Source organism: Erinaceus europaeus, chromosome 14 (genome assembly GCF_950295315.1).
Source record: "Erinaceus europaeus chromosome 14, mEriEur2.1, whole genome shotgun sequence".
Taxonomy (NCBI): Eukaryota; Metazoa; Chordata; class Mammalia; order Eulipotyphla; family Erinaceidae; genus Erinaceus; species Erinaceus europaeus.
In genome coordinates this window covers 78,319,171-78,346,258 of record NC_080175.1, presented here as the reverse complement: position 1 = coordinate 78,346,258, position 27,088 = coordinate 78,319,171, and the positions used below count along the sequence as shown (strand labels likewise).

Here is a 27,088-nt window from a genome sequence, read left to right as displayed (position 1 = left end):
CATTCTCTAAGGGGTCTCTTTGTTTGTTTAATAGTTTCTTTGGATGTACAGAAGCTTTTCAATTTGATGTAGTCCCATTGGTTTGTTTCTGCTTTAGTCTTCCTTGCAATTGGGTTTGATTCATCAAAGATGTCCTTGAGGTGTAGGTGGGAAAGTGTTTTACCAATGTTTTCCTCTAAGTATTTGATTGTTTCTGGTCTGACATCCAGGTCTTTGATCCATTTGGAGTTGATTTTTGTTTCTGGTGAGATAAAGTGGTTCAATTTCATTCTTCTGCATGTTACAACCCAGTTTTCCCAGCACCATTTATTGAAGAGAGCCTCCTTCTTCCATTTAATCCTTTGGGCCCCCTTATCAAAGATTAGATGTCCATAGGTGTGGGGATCAGAAATTCTTATTTCCCCAATTATATTTTTAGAAGACACTCGTTTTATGTTTATAATTTAGCATCAATTTACCTGCTTTCCTATTTAAAAACATTACAAACCTATTGTAATGAATGTGTTTTTTCAAAGTACATCTCTTTTCAAATCTGTTTTTGATTTTGTCTGGTACTTTCACTGGTGGAAAAGTGACAGTTTTTATTTGACTTCCTTATAAAATCCAAAGCTACACTGTATGTAGAAAAAAGGCAAGACCATGAATGTACTAAGCCTGAAAGCCGCTAAAGGGTGAATTTTCATACATACATACTCATTTTCCAGGTTGCAGCAGGAGAGAAAATTCCTTTGAGCCAGGAAGAAATACCCCTGCAAGGCCACGCCTTTGAAGCTCGAATATATGCAGAAGATCCGAACAATAACTTTATGCCAGGGGCTGGCCCACTCATGCACCTCTCCACCCCTCAGGCAGACCTGTCCACTAGGATTGAAACTGGGGTGCGGCAAGGTAAAGTGAGTGTTTTCAGTGCTTTCCAGTTTGGGGATAAGGTCTTTTCTCTGTGCCTTCTGGAAATGTCTAGAATATTTTACTCTAAAGGAGCTAATTGATTGATTTCTCAACAATGTTTATTTTTCCTGATAGAATAATAATTTTTTTCTTGAATTTTTAAACCAGTGCTTTTTAAAATTATTATTATTAATAATATTTATTTATTCCCTTTTGTTGCCCTTGTTTTATTGTTATAGTTATCACTGTTGTTGTTATTGATGTCATCATTGTTGGATAGGACAGAGAGAAATGGAGACAGGAGAGAAAGATAGACACCTGCAGACCTGCTTCACTGCCTGTGAAGTGACTCCCCTGCAGGTGGGGAGATTGGGGGCTCAAACCAGGATCCTTAGCCGGTCCTTAACCTGCGTTTAACCCACTGTGCTACCGCCTGACTCCCAAAATTATTATTATTGGATAGAGACAAAGAGAAAATTGAGAAGAGAGGAAAGGAGATAGAGGGAAAGAGACAGAGAGATAGCTGCAACCTTTCTTCACCAACTTTCCCTCTGCAGGTGGGGACCAAGGGCTGTGAACCCAGTCCTTGCACACATGTGCTCTTAACCAGGTGTACCACTGCCTGGCCCCAGTACTCTAGTTTGAAGTGCCACAGTTGTTTGGTTAAAACTTAGCATCAGATATCTCATGTATATATTTTTTGATGTTTTGACTTTGCCTGATTCCAAAGGGACTATATATATATATCCATGTTACATTTGTTGCACCTTTGTTCAAGACAAGGCCTAGGAGGCCTTTGTGTTAGTGAGTAGGGGTGGTTGGGTGTGTGGATGGCTAGTAATGGATAGTAAGCTGAAGACCCTGAGGATTAGAGAGGTCAAATGACCTGCTAAATCTCCTAGAATAGTATTCTTTGTATTACAACATACCCTTTTTGTCCTTTATAACCAGTGAACTGTGCATAGTTCTACTTCTTGTTTGCTAAAATTATTGTAGTACCAACAACTACTGTGTTTATTGACTTTGCCAGGTATAACACTTGGCAGGTTACTGTCATTTATTCCTACAGTCCTACTATACAAAGAAATTATCTTGTTTTTCTGGTGAGGAAACTGAGGCGGTAGAGAGAGGGGAATGCTAAAGGCAGAAGTGATAGGAAGAGGGTTCAGGGAGTTAGCACTGACTTCCAGGATGAGAAAAGAAGTGAAAAGATAGGATGGGGAAAGAGTAGATTATGTCATTAAATCCCCTGTGTGAGGGCCACACATTCGTAAATGGCCATATCCCCTAAGACCTTGGATAAGTTATTAAACTACTGGAGACTTCAGTTGTTTGTGAATAAGATGGTGGTTATAATACCTGCCACACAAGTGTTTGTGAGGGATGAGTATGAAACCTGCATAAACCTCTAGCAGAACATCTCGTTCCTCATAACTGAACCATTTGGGGTCAATGCTCACATTACAGTGCTCAAGGACTCACGTTTAAGCCCCTGGTCCCCACCTGCAGGGAGAAAGTGTCACTAGTGGTGAAGCAGGACTGCAAGTGTCTCTCTGTCTTTCTCCCTCTCCATCTCCCCCCCTCCTCTCAATTTCTCTGTCTCTAACCAATAATAAAATAAATTTTAAAATATTTTTTTAAAAGGCATGAGATTGTTAAATAAAAATTAAAAAATAACCAAACCATTTTTAGTTTTGACCTGATATCATTGCTGTGGTTTTTCACTTTCAGGAGACGAAGTGTCAGTATATTACGATCCCATGATTGCGAAGCTGGTGGTGTGGGCTGCAGACCGCCAGGCAGCTCTGACAAAACTGAGGTACAGCCTTCGACAGTACAATGTGAGTTACGGGGGGTCAGCACACCAGTGACTGGGGCTGAGGCCTGTGCTCTCTGTGTCTCTAAAGCCAAGCATGTCTGTCCTGAGTCTTTGTCAACTCCTCTCCACCAGTTGCCCATAAATCACAACAAAATGATTTTACATGGGAGAGTTTCCTATGGGTACAGGTAGGGAAGAGGGCTGATTTGCATTAGAGGAAAAAAAAAAAAAACAGTCAAGGGCTGAGGAGACAATGGTGTAATGGTTATCCAAATGACTTTCATGTCTCAGGCTCTGAGGTCCCGAGTTCAAACCCCAGCACTGTCATAAGTCAGAGCTGAGCAGTGGCTCTGGTCAGTCTGTATCTTTCTCTCTCTAGCTCTTGCTCATTAGAAAAAAAAAAATCAGCTATTATAAAAGAGCAGTGATGGGACTAAAACTATTGGGGTTGGTGTTATGTTCTCAGTGAGGTCTGGTTTTAAAAGTTCTTGGATCCTATTGATAAAGCCAGTTATACAAATGGCCTACCATCTGACTTTTTGTTTTTCTCCAAAGGAAAAAAGATGTGTTTAGTTTTCTCCATTTGATAGGGCGTGTTGCTTTTCTCTAGCACTTTAAATTCCTTGGTGCAGTGGATTTCATGCCACACTGATATGGATTCATAAAAAGGTGTCTTGGTGGGCTGGAAAAATAGCTGACCCAGAAGGGCACACACCTTACCATGTGCAGCTCAGGGCTGAACGCCGGCACAGCATGGAGGTGTCAACGCACTGAGGCAAACTCTGGTGCTGTTGTTTGTTTGTATGTCTGTCTGTTTCCTCCCACACACGTACCCCACTCGGTATATATTTATATCATGAAGTCACATACGTACAATGCTGGTGTTTAGGGAGTAAAAGAAAACAGATTTAAACAAAACAAAACAGAACACAATGTCTTATTAACCTATGGCATTCAGCCGTTATGCCAAAACTCCTGTCTAACCATTCTGTGTCCTTGTCACACCTCAGACATACCCACCCAGCAAAGAACCATAGGTTTGGTTCCTGCTCTCTCTTTCAGAATTCTTTTTTTTTAGTTACCAGGGTTATTGTTGACTCTTGATCCCTACACAACAAATTCACCACTCCCAGTGGCCATTACCCCCCCCCCTTGTTTTTTAATTTTGAAGGAGATAGAGAAATAAAGTGGTGGGAGGAGCAGGTAGAGGGAAAAAGACACCTGCAGCCTCTTCGCCCAGGGCTCAGATAGCTGGTTTTATCCTTGATCTGACATATTATACTGGTTTGGGTTGATTTTATACCTTTTATTTTGAGGTTCCTTAATCCTATTCCCACCCTGAAGAAACCATCCTGCCTGTCTGATGTCCACTTATTTTGAGTGTTGTAAGGAGCTTCAGGACTTTTCAAATAAATCTCATATAAGTTTCTTTTTAATTTTTTTTTAATTTATTGGATAGAGACAAACAGAAAGAGGGGATAGGGAAAGATAGAGATAGAGAGAGATAGAGAGAGACACCAACAACACTGCTTCCCCACTCATGAAACTTTCCCCCTGCAGGTGGGGACCAAGGGCTTGAACTTGGGTCCTTGCACCTTGGAATACGTGTGCTCTACCAAGTATGCCACCGCCCATCCCCTCAATGAAGTTTCTTTTATGATTTTCCTGTCAGAGTCAGTTTAATCCCACCACTAAAAAATAGATGGATTTCTTTAATCACTTGTCTGGGGAGGGGTGATAATGATTTAAGAGACTGTTGTTTTGTGAGTACAATTTTCTCTCTCCCAGTGATAGGCATCTGCACACCATTCCCACCACTCATTGATACATTCCTCCACCATCATGTACTGGGCCCCCAACACCCTTTCAACTCCCCCCCATCTTCCTCCCTCTAGAGTCCCTGGTTCTGCTGCTGTAGACCACACTAGTCTATTTCCTTACCACTCCTCAGACACACCCATAGGAGCAATGAGCCATAGGTTCAAAACTCTGTGTTTCCCCCTTCTGTTTTGTTTCTGAAGCTCCTCCTATGAGTGAGATCATCCAGTATTTTTCCTTCTCCTCCTGACTTGTCTCACTTAACATGGTTCCTTTAAGATAAAAGGTCATTTTTTTTCTTAGTGATTTAATAATGATCAACAAGATTGTAAGATAACAGGAATACAATTTCATATAGTTCCCACCACCAGAGTCCAAATGTATAGTGGGGGTCAGCTGGAATTTTAAGTTTTGGTTTTCTTGGGGGTTGTCCTATCACCATTGGCTACCTTAGTAGGGGTCATTTTTTTCCTGAGAGTTGACCATAGTAATCATCATCATCATCTTAGTGGAAAGAGCAGATGTCATAGCAATGCTTTCTGAATATATTTTTTTCCCCACTCACTGGGGACCTGCCCTTTGCTTTTTTCCCCAGATCGTCGGGCTACACACCAACATTGACTTCCTTCTCAGCCTGGCCGGCCACCCAGAGTTTGAAGCTGGAAATGTGCACACTGATTTCATCCCTCAACACCGGGAAGAACTCTTACCCAGTCGGAAGGCCTTCAACAAAGAGCTGTTATGCCGGGCAGCTCTGGGTCTCATCCTCAAGGAGAAAGCTATGTCTGAGGTTTTCAAAACTCAGACACAAGGTACAGAGTGTTTTTTCCCTTCCCTCTGCTTGTCAAGATTTCATGGGTCCTGCATAGCTATCTTCCTTTAAGTCATTCGCCTCACTTTCCTTCCAGTGATCAACCTCATCCTCTACAGATACGTTTTCAGCATCAAGTAGAACTCTTTGCATATCATGGATACACACTTTCTCACTCATTAAATGTAACTTAATCAACTACCCCCCCCCCAAAAAAAAAGGTAGAGGACAAGTAGAGGGCCCATTCCCCCTAGCCACCTCATGGGAGGCTTGGTACCTGCACTACGAATCCACTGCTCCTGGAGGCCATTTTTTCCCCATTTTTGTTGTTCTTATTATTATTGTTGTCATTGCTGTTGTTGTTGGATAGGACAGAGAGAAATCAAGAGAGGAGGGGAAGACAGAGAAAGAGAGACACCTGCAGACCTGCTTCACCACCTGTAAAGCAGCCCCCCTGCAGGTAGGGAGCCAGGGGCTGGAACCAGGATCCTTACACCAGTCTTTGCATTTCACATCATGTGTGCTTAACCTAGTGTGCTACCACCTGGCCCCTGCTACTGAACTTCTTAAGAGTTTGAAGAACTTTGAGAGCCCACCAAGAGCCATGGGATCATGCAAACATGCCTTAGCAAATGGACCCTGACAGGAAAGAGAGAGAGAGAGAGAGAGAGAGCTGGATCTCTTCAGCACTAGTTCTTCCCACTTCCCAATCGTCCTCTGACGTCTTTTAATCACTACGCCCTGTTGCCCAGAGACTGATCCTGAGGCAACTGAGGTAAATCAGGTTATCAATAATCTGTAGTTATGCCTTCATTTATCAACCATGTGTGATCAAATTTTAGACTGAGTAGAGACCTAGAGACTCGATCATGTCATGGGATCTGAGTCCAGGAAGGACCGTGGCCGGGCTTCCCCGGCTGCCTCACGTAGCTTCCCTGGTTGAGCAGCTCTCCTCAGTTGTCACCCTGGCCGCTTCCCAGCACCTCTAGGAGCCATAAATCCACAGTGAACATTTAGTTGCTTTTTACAGTTTCAGTGAAGGATCCAGTATAAAACAAAAACAAAAAAAAACTTCCTTAAACTGAGCCCAAAAGTGTTCCATGATATTTACTTTAGGCTAACTCTGGCCTTTTGACTAAGCAAAAGGAAAAAAAAAAATTTTTTTTGAGATGCCAAGAGATAGCTTAGTGGTAGAGCCCTTGCCTTGCATGCATGTGGCCCTGGGTCCAATCCCCAGCTCAGCACAAAATAGCTGAGCAACTCTATTCTGTCTTGCTGCTGCTGCTCCTTCTCCTTCTCCTTCTCCTTCTCCTTCTCCTTCTTCTTCTTCTTCTTCTTTTATTTCTTCTTCTTTTAATTTTGGTGAGAGAGATACAGAAAGAAAGCCACAGAGGAAGAGAGGGGGGGGAGAAAGAGAAAGAGAGAGAGGGAGAGAGAGAGACTCATGAAAGCACTACTCAGGTATGGCTTATGGTGGTGCTGGGGATTGAACCTGTGATTTCAGAGCCTCAGGCATACAAATCTTACATAATTCCTATACTATTCCCCCGTCCTATTCTCCTATTCTGTCTTTCTTTCTCTTGAATGTATGTGCATGCATACATACACAATTTTTTTAATCCATTTTTTTCTTCATTATTATTAGATTTCTTATATGATCTAGTCATGAAATTTCTAGGTTCCTACTAAAAGCATAAAGTGTAGAGCTCCCTCTTTGGATTTGTGCTGTATCCTCATTTTGTCTTTTTACACTAGCTAAAAGGCATCTAACTATGCCTCTGACAGTGCTCCTGGGCCTGAACTTGGGAATTTTAGAGTGGAATGTCCCCTTATCCTCACCTTCCTGCTTTAAATTTGAATTTCATAACTGACACAGAGATGAGCTTCAGAATAAATTGCTTCTGTTTATCTGTTCTGTAACTCCTGGATGGTATCCAGCAGAAAGTGCCTACGAGCTGGGCCAGTAACATAGAGGAATGAAAGGGTAAAAGAGGTCCTGTAATAGAAAAATAGTGGTAGAGATTCCAGTGACCCAGAAAGCATTTTCTCTGTCGGAAAGCAAGTGGCAGTCTCTGCTATTTTGCTGCCAGAGGGTGAGTGTTTACACTGCAAATACTCTCTTTTTTTTTTTTTTAAAGAGAATCTGGAATTTTCATTTATGATTTCCTGAAATGGAAATGTTAAGAGCAGCTTCCCTCAACTGTCTAAAAGGACAGTGCTCCTACTTGGTACGTTTGGTTGGTCATTTTGGGGTCTAGGAATGCTATTTCTATTATTAACCTACATGGAGATATTTGAGCATTCCTGGACTCCCCAAAGCAAACTATCAATCATTCCAAATAGAAATACTCCACCTTTGTATAGCCAGAGAAACCTGTTTCTAATTTAAATGTTAAGCCATGAGTAGAATCTTCTTCTAGTGTTTGCCATGAGTAGAATGAAGAACATACATGGGACCATTACTTTCTTTGTTGTTGTTGTTGTTTTGGTTTCTTTACAGTAAAAAACAGTTGTTGATGCATTGTACTTTCTATTTTCTTGTGGGAGGTGTAAATCTGGTAGGTCTGGTGTTCATAAATGTGTTCTCGGATTTAACATTTTTTTTCTAGATCGATACTCTCCATTTGCATCCAGCAGTGGGAGAAGATTGAATAGTTATTATACCAGAAACTTAACTCTCAGGGATGGTAAAAACAGTAAGTAATGCTTTTATTTATTTATTTATAAAATGGTGGAAGTATTAAGACCATAGGAAAAGAGGGGTATAATCCCAGATAATTCCCACCACTAGAACTCCATATCCAATCCCCTCCCTTGAAAGCTTTCCTATTCTTTGTCCCTCTGGGAGTATGGACCCAGGATCATTATGGGGTGTGAAAGTAATGTTTTACTGAAAAAAGAGAAATGTGATTCACTTCACATTTACATGGGGCAGGAGGGAGCATTCAGTCTTCTGGATTAATCAGTTACATTTCTATAAGTCTTTAGTTTAAATAGTGGGGAGCTGTCTGTCAAAAAACTAGGACAGGGGAGCCGGGCAGTGGTACATTTGGTAAAGTGCACATGTTACCACATGCAAGGACCTGGGTTCAAGCCCCTGGTCCCCACATGCAGGGGAAAAGCTTCATGAGTGGAGAAGCAGTGCTATGGGTCTCTGTCTTTATCTTTCTTCCCTTCTTTCCCCTTTCTCTCTCAGTTTCTTTCTGTCCTATCAAATAAAAAATAAAAAAATAAGAACCTTAAAATAAAAACCACTAGAATTTATTTAGTTTGGGAGATAGAGCTAATGATGCTTGTCTTCAGTACCTGTTTTCTTTATTTTGTTTGACTATTCTAAAAATGTCATAAAGCATACATAGAAAAAAACTGAAATGAAATATGCTGAAACATTAGTGAGGTTATGTTACCATTATGTGATAGGATTATGGCAATGTTTTCTCCCGCTTCTTTGTACCTTGCTGTGCTTTGCAATTTCTCTTCAGTGAGAATGTTTTCCTTCGTGAATCGGAAAATCAATACCCAAAGTGACACCAGGAAAGGTGGATTTCCCAAGGCTCAGTGTTTCAGGTGAAATGGATCGGTAGAGAACTAGAATACATTAACTATCTCAACACCTGTAAATACTTGTCTTTTTCTTTTTTTTTTTTGAAACTTCAAACTCATTCATGAGATACTTATTCAAATAACACATTTAGGAAAAAAAAAATCAATACAATGTATACATCATTACTGAACGCTGTATACCATTATAGAAAAAAGGTTTTTATTTTGGAAAACTGATTTCTAATTTATGACAAGTTTTACTTTCAGAAACAAAACCACAAAACAACACAATCTAATCCAAATTTAAAGGCTGGCATGCTGAGCAAGGAATGTTGTTATTCTTTGTAGAAGCTCCTTCTTTACACTGTCAGGTACCAGGGCTCTGCCTTTTGGTGTGATTTTAGCCACCAAGTCAACAGTAACGTGTTTTAGTCCTTTTTCTTTAATTATAGTGGGCATCCCTGTCTAGTACCTGATCTGAGGGGAAATGCTTCCATTTTTTTCACCGTCGAGTATGATGTTGGCTGTAGGTTTGCTATATATAGACTCCACTATCTTCAGGAATTTTCCATCTATTCCCATTTTTTGTAATGTTTTGATCATAAAGGGATGTTGTATTTTATCAAAGGATTTCTCTGCATCTATTGATATAACCATGTGGTTTTTGGTCTTGCTTTTGTTGATGTGGTGGATCACATTGATTGATTTACATGTATTAAACCAACCTTGCATCCCTGGGATAATCCCCATTTGGTCATGATGAACAATCTTTTTAATATACTGCTGTATCCGGTTGGCTACAATTTTGTTCAGTATTTTAGCATGTATATTCATCAGAGATATTGGTTTGTGGTTTTCTTTTTTGGTTGAATCCCTATCTGCTTTTGCTATTAGAGTGATGTTGGCTTCATAGAAGCTGGAAGGGAGTATTCCAGCGTCTTTAATCTTCTGGAAGACTTTTAAAAGTAGAGGTATTAGTTCTTCTTTAAAGGTTTTGTAGGATTCATATGTAAAACCTTATGGTCCAGGACTTTTATTTTTGGGAAGGTTTTTGATAACTGTTTCAATTTTATTAGCTGTGATGGGCCTGTTCATGTTATCTAGTTCCTCTTTACTTAATTTTGGAAGTTCATAGGTATCTAGAAAATTGTCCATTTCTTCCAGATTCTCTAGCTTGGTGGCATATAGTTGTTCATAGAAATCTCTTATGATATGCTGAATTTCTGCGGTGTCTGTTGTGATATCTCCTCTTTCATTTATGATCCTATTTATTTGGGTCTTCTCCCTTTTTTGTTTTGTGAGTCTGGCTAAAGGTTTGTCGATTTTGTTCACTCTTTTGAAGAACCAACATTTACTTTCGTTGATTTTTTTGTATGGTTTTCTTATTTTCAATATTATTAATTTCTGCCTTAATTTTAGTTATTTCTGTCATTCTGGTTGCTTTAGGGTTCCTTTGTTCCTCTTCTTCTAAGTCATTAACATGTGCAATCAGGCTGTTTATTTGTCCTTTTGCCTCCTAATGTGTACTTGTGTGGCTATGAACTTCCCTCTCAGTACTGCCTTAGCTGTGCCCCAAATATTTTGATAGCTTGTGTCTTCATTTTCATTGAACTCTTGAAACAGTAGCAATGGAGACTCATAGTTGCATTTGGTGAGTCTTAGGGGAGTTCTCTCCTCCCTACAGCCATCTTTTTTGTTGGTGAAACAGACTGGAGGTGGTGTCTTAACTGGTAAACTGCTGGATTATTACCAGCCACTTAATCTTTCCCTAGGCTTCTCTCTGTCCATGAGCCACACTTGTTTGTACTCACTGGTGATTTGATGGGTTCCTGAAGTCGTTCTAGTCCTGTCTTGTTGCGGTCCCAGATGGTCTACTTTGGTATTCCTAGTTGACCCAGTAGAGGAGAGGAGAGAAATACAGCTGCTGCTGCTCCATAGCCCCTCCTCCCACCTGTAAATACTTGTCTTTACAACAACCTCCTGAGGGAAGTCACTGTGACTCCCATGTGTGTCTAATGACATAGAAGCACAGAAAATAGAGGAACTTACTCAAGGCTAGTAAGTTGGAAGAATCTTTCTGACCTTGTCTCCCATACTGTTGCACCTGGTTTATAATGGAAAACTGATCTTTTTGGTAGTCTGAGTAGGGTCAGGATGTGTATGTGTGTGTGTGTGTGTGTGTGTGTGTGTGTGTGTACGCTGATTTATTGTAACTGAAGTCAAAATAGACTGACTCCTAAGCCTAGAGGTGTTTTTTTTTTTTTTTAATTTCTTTACTGGGGGATTAATGATTTACAGTCAGTAGTAAAGTACAATAGTTTGTACATGCATAACATTTCTCAGTTTTCCACATAACAATTTAGCCCCCACTAGGTCCTCCTCTGCCATCATGTTCTAGTATCTGAACCCTCTCCCCATCCCAGAGTCTTTTACTTTGGTGCAAGAGGCATTTTGTAAACTTGTGACTGGAGCAGTATAGCAGAAGGAACAGAGTCCTGTGGTACCTGGTGACCACGTCCCTTCTGCAGGACAGTTTTCTTGGGAAATCAGATGGGTAAGGAGTCAGAGGTGGAAAGGCTAGGTAACCTTGAATGTGAGCTGTCACTGAAATGTTAGAGCTCCATTGCAAAAATAGTAATGTGCCTGCCAGGTAGAACAGAATCCTGCCAACTCCACATGGTACCCTCCTGCCTGGACTAGTCGAGCCTTTCGTGGCTCCACTCTGTATTGACACTCATTCACATGATAACAAGTCTTCATTCACAGACATTGACAGACTCTTTCATTATTTCTTCATCCTAAGCCTCGGTGTTCATCACCATAGGTGTGTTGAATATGCCTCTGTCTTCATTGAGAAGGTTTGCAAACACTTTTTGGTATAGTAGTATTCTGCAAATGGTTAACACTTTACACAGCTGGATTTACTCACTGTGTCCCCAGTCTAGACTATGTTACTCTAGACATCTATATGCCAAATACAACTATCAACAGCAGGAAAGCCTGAGTGGCCTCTTCAGCTTGCATTAAACAGGGCAATCACATGGGTCATTTAATTCACATGAGCCAAGTATGTTGTTTGTGCTGAGTCTTCATTAAGGCTCTGAGCAGTGATTTATATTATACTGTAGTGTCTGGAATTTTTAGGTTAAGTAAATAGAACTGAAAAGTCAACACGATTATTGTTTACTACACCCTTTTGGCATTATTGTTTAAAAATAATACAAGTCTGAGGGTCAGAGGTGAAGTTCAGTAGTAGAGCAAATGCCCAACATGTCTGAAGCCCTGGGTTCAGTCCCCAGAATGATAGATATATAGACACATAGATAGATGGACAGAAAGTTTTTAGTCAATACTGTATTCATGTGATAATAATACGAGTATATTAGATAATTGTATTTGTACAGTCTCTTGCTATTTATAAAGCGCTTTCCACTGATTATTCGTAGTTTCATTCTCATACCCATTTAATGGATCTATATGGATTAGAAAATTCAGACTCTCAGAGATAGTCATACTACAAATGATAGATTTAGATCTTTGACCCAGAACTTCTCTTATCTAATTCATTGCATTTTCAACCATTAACACTGAAGTTTGTTGTTCTGCCAGACTTATTGCTGGAGCTTGGTGCCTTCACAACAAATCCACCACCACTCCAGGCCACCATGTTTCATGTTGTTTTCAAATTTGATTACACAGAGAAAATGAGAATGGAAGGGAACATAGAGAAGGAGAAAGAGAAGCACCTGCACAGTATTTCTTTGCTTGTGAAACTTTCCCACCCCAAAGGTGTATGATAACATGTGCATTCAACCAGGTGCACCACTGCCCAGCCCCACACTGTAGCCTTTTTTTTTTTTTTTTTTAATTTTTTATTTAAGAAAGGATTAGTGAGCAAAAGCATAAGGTAGAAGGGGTACAACTCCACACAATTCTCAACACCCAATCCCCATAACCCACCCCCTCCCATGGTAGCTTTCCCATTCTCTATCCCTCTGGGAGCATGGACCCAGGGTCGTTGAGGGTTGCAGAAGGTAGAAGGTCTGGCTTCTGTAATTGCTTCCCCGCTGAACATGGGCGTTGACTGGTCGGTCCATACCCCCAGTCTGCCTCTCTCTTTCCCTAGTAGGGTGTGACTCTGGGGAAGCTGAGTTCCAGGACACATTGGTGGGGTCTTCAATCCAGGGAAGCCTAGCCAGCATCCTGGTGGCATCTGGAACCTGTTGATTGAAAAGAGAGTTAACATATGAAGCCAAACAATTTGTTGAGCAATCATGGATCCCAAGCTTGGAATAGTGGAGAGGAAGTGTTAGGGAGGTACTCACTGCAAACTCTAGTGTAGTCCTGCTTTCAGGTATATATTTTGCAGTAGTTTATGGATACGTGTGCACATAAGCTCTCTCTCACAGAAACTGGTGTATATCTAGGTTATGGGACTTTGTTGGAAAGTGAACTACCTGAGATGAAATTAGAGTGTACTATTAAAGGAAAGGTCTCACCCGAGTAATGAAGCTGAAGGGTTGTCATTCCACACGTGAAGTCTCTGGATACATTCTGAGGTGAAGCATGTTGAGGTAGAGCCTTTTTTTTTTACAATAGAAAAATATCCAAAATATCCTACAGCCTTAAAAAGACAAAATATTCTATTTCTTAAAAAAGAGAGAGAGATTTGCTTCTATTGAAAGCTACATACTACTACTAGATAATATCCCTTATCTTTACTGGACTTGAAGGGAGTTGTCCACCTTCTCTAACAACTTGTAATCTTTAAAGTGGGGTATTCAGCCAGTGAATCCATGACGCCTTCTGATTTCTCCCCTTCTTCCATGCAGATGTAGCCATTGCTGTTACATATCACCATGATGGGTCATACAGTATGCAGGTAAGCTGGGCTGGTTTTGTTCTACAGTTGAGAGCTAAATCCGATGTCTTCTACTGTGTATAGGGTCTCACTCTCTGGTTTCTCTTAAGCTTCTGACTGTTAAGACCATAGTGAGGAAATCCAATGTGCCATTATTACAGACCAATATAGGGAAGTTATCCCTTCCTATACAGGTTCAGATTATTTCATTTAGTTGTAGTTTCCTTAAGAAACAAATAAAAACTTGATGGACTGAGGAGACAGCATAACAGTTATGCAAAGAGCCTTTCATGCTCATGGCACCAAAGGTCCCAGGTTCAATCCCCAGCACCATCATAGCCAGAGCTGAGCAGTGCTCTAGTAATAAATAAATAAATAAATCAGAGTTACCTCTTTTCACTGCATCCAAGAAACTATCCATTCTAAGTAGCATTCTGATACAGGTATTAAAACATGAATCAAACAGTATCTTAAAGTATCCCAAAGACTCCACAAAAGAAAAAAGAATAAAAACTTGACATCATCATAACTATTATCATTATAGGTCTGGATAAGACGCCTCTCAGAGCACTCAAGTATGTGCTTGTATTTTTGTCTCAAGCAGCAATTCTCAAACCTTTTTGGTCTCAGGACCTCTGTACATGTTTAAAAATCACTTAAACTCCTCAAAGAGCTGTTGTGTGTATTGGTTACATCTATGAATATCTACTGTTGAGAAAAATTAAACTTAGAGTATTTTTCATTGTTTTAGTGAATAAATTTCAAACATGCATCACATAAAAATTGCCATGTTAACCACTACTCATGTATAGTTCAGTAGTGCTAAATACATCCAGACTGTTTCATAGCCATGACAGCCATCTCAATTTTTTCCCCTTTCAAAACCTAAACTCTGTATCCAATACAGTAACATCCCACTCCCTCTTACCCCCAAGATGCTGGCAACCAGAATTCTATTTTCTGTATCTATGAATTAGATTATTCTAAGTAACTCATGTAAGTGAAATCATATTTGTCCTTTTAAGTTTACTTTATTTCATTTAGCATGTTTCCATTTGTTTATTTGTGATTAATAGTGGGTAGTAAGATTGTTTAAGGCTCTTTCATGCAACAGTGTAATAATGTTCCAGTATATATGTAACCCACATTGTGTTTATACATCTATTGATGATTTGACTCTTAGCTATAATGTCGTTATAAACACTAAGTGTATAAATACCTCTTCTAGGCCCTGTGTTCATTTCTTTGGTGGATATTCCTTTAAGTATGATTGTGGGGCATATGATGATTCTGCTTTATTTTATTTTGTTATTTATTTGTTTATTTATTTTTGTGGAGCTACCATGCTGTCTCCTGTAGAGGCTGCACCATTTCACATTCTCACCAGCAGCACGTAGGGGCTCCAAGTTCACTTCCCTGCCAACAAATCTTTTATGTTTAGTTTTTCTTTATCTGATAGCCATGCTAATGGGAATGGCATTGCATTATGGTTTTCAATTTCATTATTTTCATTTCTGTAATGACTACAATGTAAGCATCTGTTCATATGCAAATAGCCCAGTTTCCTATCTTCTTTTGAGAAATATCTATTGGATTTTTATTTATTTATTTTTATTAATTTATTTATAAAATAAAAAACATTGACAAGACCACAGGATGAGAGGGGTACAGTTATACACAATTCCTACCACCAGAGTTCCACATCCCATCCCCTCCCTTTAAAGCTTTCCTATCCTTTATCCCTTTGGGAGCCTGGACCCAGGATCATTATGGCTTGTATTGATTTATTTTAATGAGAGAGAGATAGAATGAGAGACCAGAGCACTGCTCAGCTTTGGTTTACAGTGGTGCTGGAGACTGAACTTGAGACTTTGAAGCCTCAGGCATGAAAGTTTTTCTGCATAACCATTATGCTGTCTCCTCAGCCTTCCACTGAAATCTTTTGCCTGTTGTTTTTTGTTGTTGTTGTTTTAATCCAGTTGGTTTTGTCATTGTTGAGTTATAGAATAAATTGAGGAACTGTTCTATTAGTTATAGAGTGATAACAGCAAAACAAGGAGTCAGGCGATAGCACAGCAGATTAAGTGCATGTGGTGTGAAGAGCAAAGACCAGCTTAAGGATCCCAGTGCGAGCCCCCGGCTCCCCACCTGCAGGGGAGTCGCTTCTCAGGTGGTGAAGCGGGTCTGCAAGTGTCTATCTTTCTCTTTCCCTCCTCTTTCCACTTTTCTCTGTCCTATCCAACAATGATGACATCAATAACAACAATAATACCTACAACAAAAATAAAAAAAAACAAGGGCAACAAAAGGGGGGAAGCAAAAAAAAAAAAAAAAGAACAGTGAAACAGCTCACATGAATTGTGCTCTAATTTGCTGTGTGTACAACCAGGTTGGCCTAGCCTCCACTCATTTAAAGAAGCTTCAGTCTATAGTTTATCTCTCTCTTTCTCATTTCTAAAAATAAAAGTAATAAAATAAAATAAAAACCACATGTCCTGTATTCTCTAGAAAATGCCACTTGCTCAAGAGAGAATGAGAATTTCAAAAGCAAATAAGGGGGTTGGGGGGGGACAGTATAATGGTTATGCAAAAAGACTTTCATGTCTGAGACTCTTTAAAGTCCAGGTTCAAGAGTCAGGCAGTAATGCAGCAGGTTAAGTGCAGGTGACACAAAGTGCAAGGACCAGCCTAAGGATCCCGGTTCGAGCCCCGGCTCCCCACCTGCATGGGAGTCACTTCACAAGTGGTGAAGCAGGTCTACAGGTGTCTTATCTTTCTCTCCCCCTCTCTGTCTTCCCCGCCTCTCTCCATTTCTCTCTGTCCTATCTAACAACAACGACATCAATAACAATAATAACTACAACAATAAAACAAGGGCAACAAAAGGGAGTAAATAAATATTTTCTTAAAAAGTCCAAGTTCAATCCCCAGCACCAACATAAGCCAGAGCTGAGGAAAGCTCTTCTCTCTCTCTCTCTCTCTGTCTCTCCTTCCTTCCCTCCTTCCTTCTGTATCTGTCTCTCTTCCATTAAAAATATAATACGCTCCCCACCTGCAGGGTGGTTGCTTCACAAGTGGGGAAGCAGGTCTGTAGGTGTCTATCTTTCTCTCCCCCTCTCTATCTACCCCTCCTCTCTCCATTTCTCTCTGTCCTATCCAACAACAAAGACAGCAATAACAACAACAATAATAAGCAACAAGGGCAACAAAAGGGGAAAAATGACCTCCAGGAGCAGTGGATTTGTAGTGCAGGCACCAAGTCCCAGTGATAACCTTCTAGGCAAATATGTAACAGTAGTTTTTTTATGGAGCACTGGAGCACTTTGTCTTTCTTGATCCCTAAAAGAGTCTTGGGAAACAAAAGGAATCTGCAGAGCATATTTTGAAACTCTATAGTTTTTTGTTTGTTTTTTTTTTTGGCCTCCAGGGTTATTCCTGGGACTCTGTCCCTGCACTAAGAAACTACTGCTCCTGGAGGCCTTTTTTATCCATTTTTTTAATTAAATAGGACAGAGAGAAATTGAGAGGGGTGAGAGAAAATATAGAGAGGGAGAGAGAAAGACACCTGCAGACCTGCTTCACCGACTACTGAAGCAACCCCCCTGCAGATGGGAGTTAGGGGCTCGAACCAGGATCCTTGTACAGGTCCTTGTGCTTTGTACTGTGTGTGTTTAACCTGGTGTGCCACTACCCCACCCCCAGATTGTAGTCTTTATGTGGAGCAAAATGGATGGAACTAGAGGTGACTGTGCTAAGTGAAATAAGTTAAGAGGTAGAGAACTATCAGATGGTGTCACTCACGTGTGGCATATAAATGACTAAAACAAATGAATTTGCAACAATGAAAAAAAAATGAAACCATACCATCTATCTCTTGGACTGTTGGCGGGGGGTGGGGGGTGGAGATGGCAAAGGGGCACAGGATTTTGGTGGAGGCTATGGTGACTCACACTGACCATGTGTGGTTGTGAAATTACACCTCTGAAATGTTTCAATTCTGAACCAACTCTGCTAAATCACTAAGAAAAAAGGTATGGGAGTCTGGTGGTAGCACAGTGGGTTAAGTGCATGTAGTGCAAAGCACAAGGACCAGCGTAAGGATACTGGTTTGAACCCCCGGCTCCTCGCCTGCAGGGAGTCATTTCACAGGCAGTGAAGCAGGTCTGCAGGTGTCTGTCTTTCTCTCTCCCTCTCTGTCTTCCCCTCCTCTCTCCATTTCTCTCTGTCCTATCTAACAATGATGACATCAGTAACAACAATAATAATTACAACAACAATAAAAAACAAGGGCAACAAAAGGGAAAATAAATAAAAAGAAAAAATGTGCAAAAACTAATAATCTTCAATTTTAAAAAGTTCATTACATAAGCAGTGTGAAAATTCCTAGGATAATTATTTTAATAAATCATACAAATGAGCTAAGAGATTTTAAATCCTGCAGAGCAGATATGTCATTGATAATGTTTTATCTCCTAGTACTTTGAAACAGATTCATTTTCTTTTTCTGGGATTGAGGAAAACTATGAGAAACTTACCTATATAAAAGTCGTCATTCACACTCTACTTCTCACTTGCAGTCCTCTCTTGTCCCTTGGCAAATGGTAATGGAAATTGAAGATTCATTCTCATGTGCTCATGGAACTGTGTTCACACATTGAGAATGGGCCTGTGTAAATCTCTCAACAAAACTATGCCCAATCTAACCCTTACGTCCTGAGAGTTTCACAAACATTTACTTGGCTTTTATAGTATATTACAAAGCAGGGAAAAATGTCATATTTAATTTAGGATTCATAAGAACCAACATAAAAATAAGGAATAGCCATAGAAATGTTGGCACTGACATTGTGGGACTTGAAATGAGAGTGGTAACATAAACGGATTTTCTGTGTATATGGATTTTTCCTTTTTTTTTAATATTTATTTTCCCTTTTGTTGCCCTTGTTTTTATTGTTGTTGTAGTTATTGTTGTTGTTATTGATGGTGTCGTTGTTGGATAGGACAGAGAGAAATGGAGAGAGGAGGGGAAGACAGAGAGGAGGAGAGAAAGGCACCTGCAGACCTGCTTCACGGCCTGTGAAGCAATTCCCCCGTAGGTGGGGAGCCAGGGGCGCTTACTGGGATCCTTATGCGGGTCCTTGCGCTTCGCGCCGCATGTGCTTAACCCGCTGCGCTACCGCCCGACTCCCGGATTTTTTTTTTCTTGAGTGTATATGTGAGAAAACATTCCTTGAAGCAGAAAGGTCTCGTGTCTTTGTCGGCTTCCCTGAGAGGTTAAATGTAAGGTCTGTCACTTGGCACTCTGTTTTAGAGTGAGAAAATTATAGCCACATCCTGCTAACTTACCTTCTTAATTTATAACTAAAACTCATAAATTGGATCCACATGTTTGTGAGATAAAAATATAGACCATTTAATTGTGTGATTCTCACTTTTTATATTACTCACCTTTAGCACAGTAAAACTAAGTTTGAATTTGAGTATTTAGAAATAACATTTAACATACTCAATTGGAATCTAATAACTCCCCTTTATTCTTGTTTTTTATATTTTAATGCTATTCTTAACAGGACCTTACTTGTAGCCTTATATGCTATATATTATATGCCTATATTTTCACTATCTTACTGCTGTTCCTATCTAAAACATTTTGGATATAAATCTTAGTAGAAAAGTTCCTACCTGGCTTTAAGAAAATTACCTTTGAAACTTTAATAGTAAATCTCTAATGTCAGAGATTTATTTTAAGGATCTTTCTTGTTTGTGTGTTTTCAGATTGAAGATAAAATTTTCCAAGTGCGTGGTTACCTTTCCACTGAGGAAGACTGCACCTACCTGAAATGTTCTGTTAATGGAGCTGCTAGTAAAACTAAGCTGATTATCCTGGAGAACACTATCCACCTATTTTCCATGGTAGCATCTCCTCTTTATATCACTGTTATGATTTAGGAGACAAGTGTTTGACCAAAGCATTTCACTAGACAAGATTCGAAAGATATTGCTTGTGGTCCAGGAGGTGGCGCAGTGGCTAAGGCACTAGACTCTCAAGCATGAGGTCCTGAGTTCAATCCCTGGCAGCACATGTACCAGAGTGATGTCTGGTTCTTTCTCTCTCTCCCCTATCTTTCTCATAAATAAATAAATAAAATCTTTAAAAAAAAAAAAAAAAAAAGAAAGAAAGATATTGCTTCTGGGATGGGCAAACAGCACAGTGGTTATGCATACAGCTTTCAGCCTGAGACTAGGAGGTCCCAGGTTCAATCTCCAACACTACCACACAAGCCACAGCTGAGCAGTGCTGGTTCTTTTGGTTATGGCTGTATTTCCCTGTTCACTCTGTCCCTTTGCTACAGTCCCCCCTTCTCTAGTTCTTCCATACCCTTAGTTCACCATTCCTTTAGTCTATTCCCCTAGTTCACAGAGATTCTTGCCATTGAACACATGAATTTTCTTTCTTTTTTACCAGAGTACTGCTCTGTTCTGGCATATGATGGTGCTGGGGATTGAACCTGGGACCTTTGGTGCCTTAGGTATGAATGGCTTTTTGCATAACCATTATTCCATCTCCCCAGCCAAACACATGCATTTTTTTCCCTTTAATTCTGAAACATGTCCCTATATCCTTCTTACCCAACAGTCTTAATAAGATGGATGGGCAGTGTCCTCTTAGGGATTTGATGGTTGAGCACTTTCCCCAGTCACTGGTCTTCTGGCACTTGGAATCCTGGAGATTTGGGAGGAGGTGACCATTAGGAAGGAATCTAGGGGTTAAAGAGCATGAGTTCTCAAAGGAGAAATTGTTTTCATTCAAATCCTGACCTTATCCCTTAACTGTGTGATCTTGGCTCTCTAGGCTCCCTCCCTCCCCCCACCTATAAATAAGAACAGTGTTAAGAGCTACCTCATAGAATTGTTAAAAGCTGTCTCATCACTGGATAATGTCTATACATATTATCTACATTTATTTTTTTTAAGTTTGTGCTTTTTAAAAAAAATTATATTTATTTATTTTCCCTTTTATTGTTGTTGTAGTTATTATTGTTGTTGTTACTGATGTCATTGTTGTTAGATAGAACAGAGAGAAACAGAGAGAGGAGGGGAAGACAGAGAGGGGTAGAGAAAGATAGATACCTGCAGACCTGCTTCACCGCTTGTGAAGCGACCCCCCCCCCCCACAGGTGGGGAGCAGAGGCTTGAACCGGGATCCTTATGCCAGTCCTTGTGCTTTGTGCCATGTGAGCTTAACCCGCTGAGCTGCCACCCGACTCCCATTATCTACATTTATTAACAACAGTTCCTGGTATAGACTCAACACTCAGTAATAGGGATGCTGTTGAAAATGGCCTCTAGAAATTATCCATCATTCCCTATGGTTATATATAGTAATTCCTATACTCTCTCTCTCTCTCATTTAATTTGCATAGAGACAGAGAAATTAAGAGAGAAGTGGGAAAAACACCGGCTGCACTGCTTCACCACTTCTGAAGCTTCCCCCCACCCCAGCCGGTGGGAACCAGGGGCTTGAACCAGAGTCCTTGAACTTTGTAACATATGTTCTCTACCAGGTGTGCCACCACTCAGCTCGTAACTCCCACACTCTTCTATGAAATATGTAAACAACTACTCCTGTATAGTGGGACACTAAGATTTAGAGGGGTCTAGTAGTTTGTCCAAGGTCACAAAACTAAATTAGATCCCTACTGTAAAAATGGGTATTTGGGGCCAGGTAGTGGTGCACCTGGTTGAGCACACATGTTACAATGTGCAAGGACCCAGGTTCAAGCCCCCAGTCCCCACCTGCAGGGGAAAAGCTTTGCAAGTGGAGAAGCAGGGCTGAAGCTGTCTCTCTGTCTTTCTTCCTTTCTATCTCCTCCTTTCCTTGATTTCTGGCTGTCTCTATGCAATAAATAAATAAAGATTATGAAAATTTTTTAAAAGATGAATAGTATTTACCAAATAACTTGAAAACAATCTCTGCCTCAGGATGTTAGGAAAAACAATAGGTTTTACTTTCATTTTCCCTCTGTCTTCTATTTATCAGGAAGGCAGTATTCAGATTGACATCTCAGTCCCCAAGTACTTGTCTTCAGTGAGCTCAGAAGGAACTCAGGGAGGTACCGTCGCCCCCATGACTGGGACAATTGAAAAGGTAATCACATGAATGGATGTACGTTGATGTCCGGTGAAACTCACTAAGTGTTCCTATTGAATTCATATCTATCCTGTTTCCCTCTCTAAATCTTACTCATCAGAAAGAAAATTACTGGATCTTTGATAGATCCATGTCCTGTATTAGAGTCTTTGATGAAAATATTCATTTGTCCAATTAATGATAAGGACTGTTGTTTCTGAATATTTATTTTATTTATTTGTAACAACTCACGGAAAGTCTGAACTTCACCCACTCAAGTAGGAAGGCCTGGAAGCTTCTTCACAGACTGGGTGCCGGTAGCCAACCCCCTCCCATCTCCCATCCTCCCGTATCTCCAAACTCAGTGGCCAGTCACCTAACTCAAGTTGGATGTGCTAAGATCGACCCAGTCTGGAAAAGAGAAATTTCCCATGAGTGGTCATCCCACTTCCGGTTATCTTGTCCATCTCCAAAACTCTCTCCCTTTACACTGTCTGAACTGGAAGACGCTTTGAAGAGGGTTAAACCGGGAACAGCTGCTGGCTATGATAACATCACCCCAGAACTCATTCTTAACCTGGGTCCCGCGGCAAAGAAGTGGCTCGCTTCATTCCTGTCCCACATCTTGGAATCTGAGTCTATGCCCAAAGTTTGGCGTCGTGCGAAGATTATAGCGGTTTTGAAACCAAAGAAAGACCCAACACTGGCTGCCAGCTATAGACCAATTTCTCTCCTCTCCGTGTGTTACAAACTCCTTGAGAGGCTGCTTCTATCACGTATTTCTCATCTTACAGAGAAATTCCTATCACCCGTCCAAGCTGGTTTCCGCCCAGGAAGATCTACCTGCGAACAAGCCCTGGCCCTCTCAACTTACATTGAAAATGGATTCCAGAAGAATTTAAAGACGGGTGCTGTCTTTGTTGATCTCACAGCAGCCTATGACAAGGTCTGGCACCGTGGTCTCCTGGTCAAGATCTCAAGATGCCTGCCTCCATGGGTGGCCAACACTGTATCGTTTCTTCTCCAAAACAGAAGATTCCGGGTACATCTGGGTGACAAGTCTAGCAGATGGAGACTTGTCTCAAGTGGCCTCCCCCAGGTCTCTGTTCTGGCTCCTACGCTATTTAATATTTACATTAATGACCTCCCAGAAACTTCTTCAAGGAAGTTCATCTACGCTGATGACATCTGCTGTGCAACTCAGGCATCAAAGTTCGACATCCTCGAGGAAACACTCACGAAAGACATGTTTCTGATATCTGATTACTGTAAAAAATGGCGACTAATTCCTAGCACTGCTAAAACGGTATCATCTGTTTTCCATCTACACCATGCCTCGGCCTCGCGGGAGCTTAATGTGCAGCTTGGCGATACGAGAATCTGACATGAAGCCCAGCCAGTCTATCTTGGCGTTACTCTCGATCGCACTCTGTCATTTCACAAACATCACAAAAACTGCAGCAAAGGTGGGCGCGAGGAATAACATCATTGTAAGACTGGCCAGCTCCTCATGGGGCGCGAGCGCTTCCACACTACGATCATCATCTCTGGCATTATGCTATTCCACTGCAGAATACTGTGCCCCAGTATGGTTCCGTAGCCCCCATGTCCACTTGGTCGATTCCAAATTATATTCCTCCATGAGGATCATTTCTGGAACCATCCGTTCCACCCCGGTTCGTCGGGATGCGGCATCATCTAAGTTCATTTCCCACGTCTACGCTCGACCGGACCTGCCAATATACGCGGATATCTTCACCCACCCTGTTCAACGCTTGACGTCTCGTCACCCAATCTGGTCCCCTACACCTACACTGAACTTCTCTGTTCCAGACTCTTGGAAACAGAGCTGGCAGTCAGCTGAGGTAAAGAACAAACACCTCATCACAGACCCCTGCAAGCGTCAACCCGGCTTTGACCTAGCACGTTATGATTGGGCCCTCCTCAATCGCTATCAAACAGGCCATGGCCGGTGCGCCGCTATGTTCCATCGCTGGGGAGCCAGAGATGACCCGAACTGCCCCTGCGGCTACAGACAGACTATGACCCACATAGTCAACGACTGCCACCTCTCCAGATTCAAAGGAGGTCTCGAAACTTTACATCAGGCTCAACCTGATGCTGTTGACTGGCTACGGAAGAAGGGCAAACACTAGAAGAAGAAATTTATTTGTTCCCTTTTGTTGCCCTTGTTTTATTGTTGTAGTTATTATTGTTGTTATTGATGTCGTTGTTGTTGGCTAGGACAGAGAAAAATGGAGAGAAGAGGGGAAGACAGAGAGGGGGAGAGTAAGAGAGACACCTGCAGACCTGCTTCACCACCTGTGAAGCGACCCCCCTGCAGGTGGGGAGCCAGGGGCTCGAACTGGAATCCTTACGCCGGTCCTTGTGCTTTGCGCCACCTGTGCTTAACCTGCTGCGCTACCACCCAACTCCCAGGACTATTGTTTTTGTAATTTGGGAATTTTTGTCAAAGTACCGATAAGCTAAACAGTCTTCTTGGGATTAAAACAGACTACAGTAAGCATTAACATAAAAAGTTTTTTTTTTTTAGTTAAATTTAATTATGGCATTTTCCCTAATTAAGAAAGTAATGCATTTCTACATAATTGCATCTGTGCTAACATTTGAAAGGCTAGTAGTGTGAGAAAGAAAGAAAGGAAGAAAGGCTAGTAGTGAAGAGGCACAGAGTTGAGCTCCACAATTATAGAAAGAAAGAAAGAAAGAGAGAAAGAAAGAAAGAATGAAAGAAAGGCTAGTAGTGAAGAGGCACAGAGTTGAGCTCCACAATGATAAACTCCGAGTGGCAGTAGATTAATCATCTCCTTTTACGTACTTATCTGCAGTAGAGTTCCCTCAAGTGTCTCCTAAAATTTCAATGGTATATTCTTGACACCAAGGAAAAACAGAAGGAACGACTTTCAATTTATTTACCAGAGTGCTATTTAGCTCTGGCTTATGGTAGTTCCAGGGACTGAGCCCGGGACCTGTAAAGTTTTGTCATAAACATCTGTTGCATTCAAAGGAATTGTGTTCAGTGAGATCAGCCAGAAGAAAAATGGGCACCAAATGATCTCACTATGGGTAGAACTTAATGAAACAAGGAGAGAAAGGCAAAACCCTGAGTGAAAATTGAGCTAGACATGGTCTGCTGCAGCAAAGCCAAGGACTTGGCAGGTGAGGGTAAGGGCCTGAGCTGCACTGGGGACCCAGTGTCTGTCTGATGGTGGAGGAGACCCTAAGTTGGTGGTTGCATTAGTGAGTAGACAAGTACCTCTACCTCAGAAGGATGAGAAATTGTATCCATGTGACACTCACTGTTTTTTAAATAATTACTTCCCTAATAAAACAAACAACAAAAATTCTCTTCCCAGCCCAAATAGCTATTTAATTAATGTAAGAGATTTCAACCACCTCACCTCAGGAAATGTCTGCCCCAGAGGCAGTATCAGTTAGGAACTTTGATCTCCTTTCAGCTCATTCAATCTAAGTCTTTTCAGGCCTCTTGTAATTGTCAGCATTCCTGGAAACAGTCTGATATTTCTTTAATGATACACACCTTCCTTATGATTGGCTTCTGAACCCAGACCATTGATTTCACCAGAGCATCCCCAGGTGGGCGCTTTTATTTTTTCCAATCTGATTCTGCTGAGTGATGTTTCCAAAAGTGCCTTGAAAGTCATGAGAACCCAGGAGACACAGAGACCATATGTGATATATAAGTTCATTTGTACATGTGAAAAAGAAAGTAGATTGCTGAAGAGATAGACTAATGATTATGCAAAAAGACTTTCACACCCGAGACCAGAGGTGCCAGGTTCAGTCCCTAGCTCCACCATAAGCTAGAGCTGAGCAGTGGTGCTGTGAGAAGGCAAGGGAAGGAAGGGAGGGAAGATGGAAGGAAGGAGGGAAGGCAGGAAAAGAGGGTGGGCTGTTTTTACATGGTTGCCAGTAAATCAAATTATTTCACATGAAGATTTTCCACACACTTATTAAACAGTGCCCTGAGGACTTAAAATAATCTCCTAGACAACCTGAAGGCCAGATGAGACCCCTCTACACTGCTTATGGGGAAAATTGATGAGAAATTGTATCCATGTGACACCCATTGTTTTTTAAGTCATTACTTCCCTAATAAAACAAACAACAAAAAAATCTCTTCCCGGCCCACATAGCTATTTAATTAATCTAAGTATAATTTAATTTAAGTATAGTTATTCCTTTTGGTATGTGTGATCTGTACACTCATGGAAAAAAAATCAAGACAATATATAAAATATATTTATTTGATGCAAGGAAAACTGAATGGTTTAACCAGTACATCTGTCTTTGACAGACAAGTCAGTTGCATAGACTCTACTTCTGTACATGTATGAACCAGCCCTGGACTATGAGGGACTTCTGTGTCTTGATAGTAACCTGTTACTCTGAATCTCCAGGTGTTTGTGAAAGCAGGAGACAGAGTGAAAGCTGGAGATTCTCTAATGGTTATGATTGCCATGAAAATGGAGGTAAGAGAAATCGTGAGTTCAGTCATGAGCTAACTTTCAAAGCTGTTGTGTTTAATTATTCTCTTACCACATTCTTTCAGTGAATGTCATTTGTCAATATTAAGAGCTATGAATTGGTAGGGTATCACCTGCAGAAGACAGAACAAACCATCCCTCTCTTAAATAAATGCTTTTTAATTTTATGAAACAGCCCTTGTAATTAATGAAATCATCATTCACAAAGGTTCTGTAGGTGCTAGTTACTGGTATTTTCTCTGTTTACTCTTTTTAAAGATGGAGACAGAGAGGGAAAGAAGTCACAGCACTAAAACTTCCTTCATGTAAGTGGGGGCCAGGCTCCAACCTGGGTCTTCCACATGGCAAAGCAGTGCACTCCCTATCCAAGCGAGCTATTTGCCAACCCTAACTATTAGTATTTTCTAAGCCTGAGCTCAGGATGCCAAACATCAATATCAAAATGAAAAGCTCACTGGGCTGGGCGGTAGTGCACCCAGTTGAGCACAGATACTACCGTGTGCAAGGACCTAGGTTCAAGCTCCCATTCCCTGTTTGCGGGGGGGGGGGGGGGGGGAACACTTCGCAAGTGGTGAAGCAGGTCTGCAGATATTTCTGTCTTTCTCCCTCTCTATTCCCTCTTACTCCCCCCAATTTCTCTCTGTCCTGTAATAAATAAACAAATAGAAAGGAAAAAACAATGGCCACCGCT

General features: G+C 41.0%; 1 protein-coding gene across 1 annotated transcript in view; it reads left to right on the top strand.

The window, feature by feature from the left end:
- Nucleotides 1-27,088, top strand: part of MCCC1 (methylcrotonyl-CoA carboxylase subunit 1) — a 63,474-nt gene that overhangs the window by 33,964 nt on the left and 2,422 nt on the right. The window contains exons 11-18 of the mRNA XM_007534040.3: nucleotides 705-888; nucleotides 2,620-2,729; nucleotides 5,121-5,337; nucleotides 7,946-8,032; nucleotides 13,712-13,761; nucleotides 19,516-19,653; nucleotides 21,782-21,889; nucleotides 26,311-26,382. Of these exons, the coding sequence (XP_007534102.1) occupies nucleotides 705-888; nucleotides 2,620-2,729; nucleotides 5,121-5,337; nucleotides 7,946-8,032; nucleotides 13,712-13,761; nucleotides 19,516-19,653; nucleotides 21,782-21,889; nucleotides 26,311-26,382 (966 nt within the window). The remainder of the gene's footprint in view (nucleotides 1-704; nucleotides 889-2,619; nucleotides 2,730-5,120; nucleotides 5,338-7,945; nucleotides 8,033-13,711; nucleotides 13,762-19,515; nucleotides 19,654-21,781; nucleotides 21,890-26,310; nucleotides 26,383-27,088) is intronic.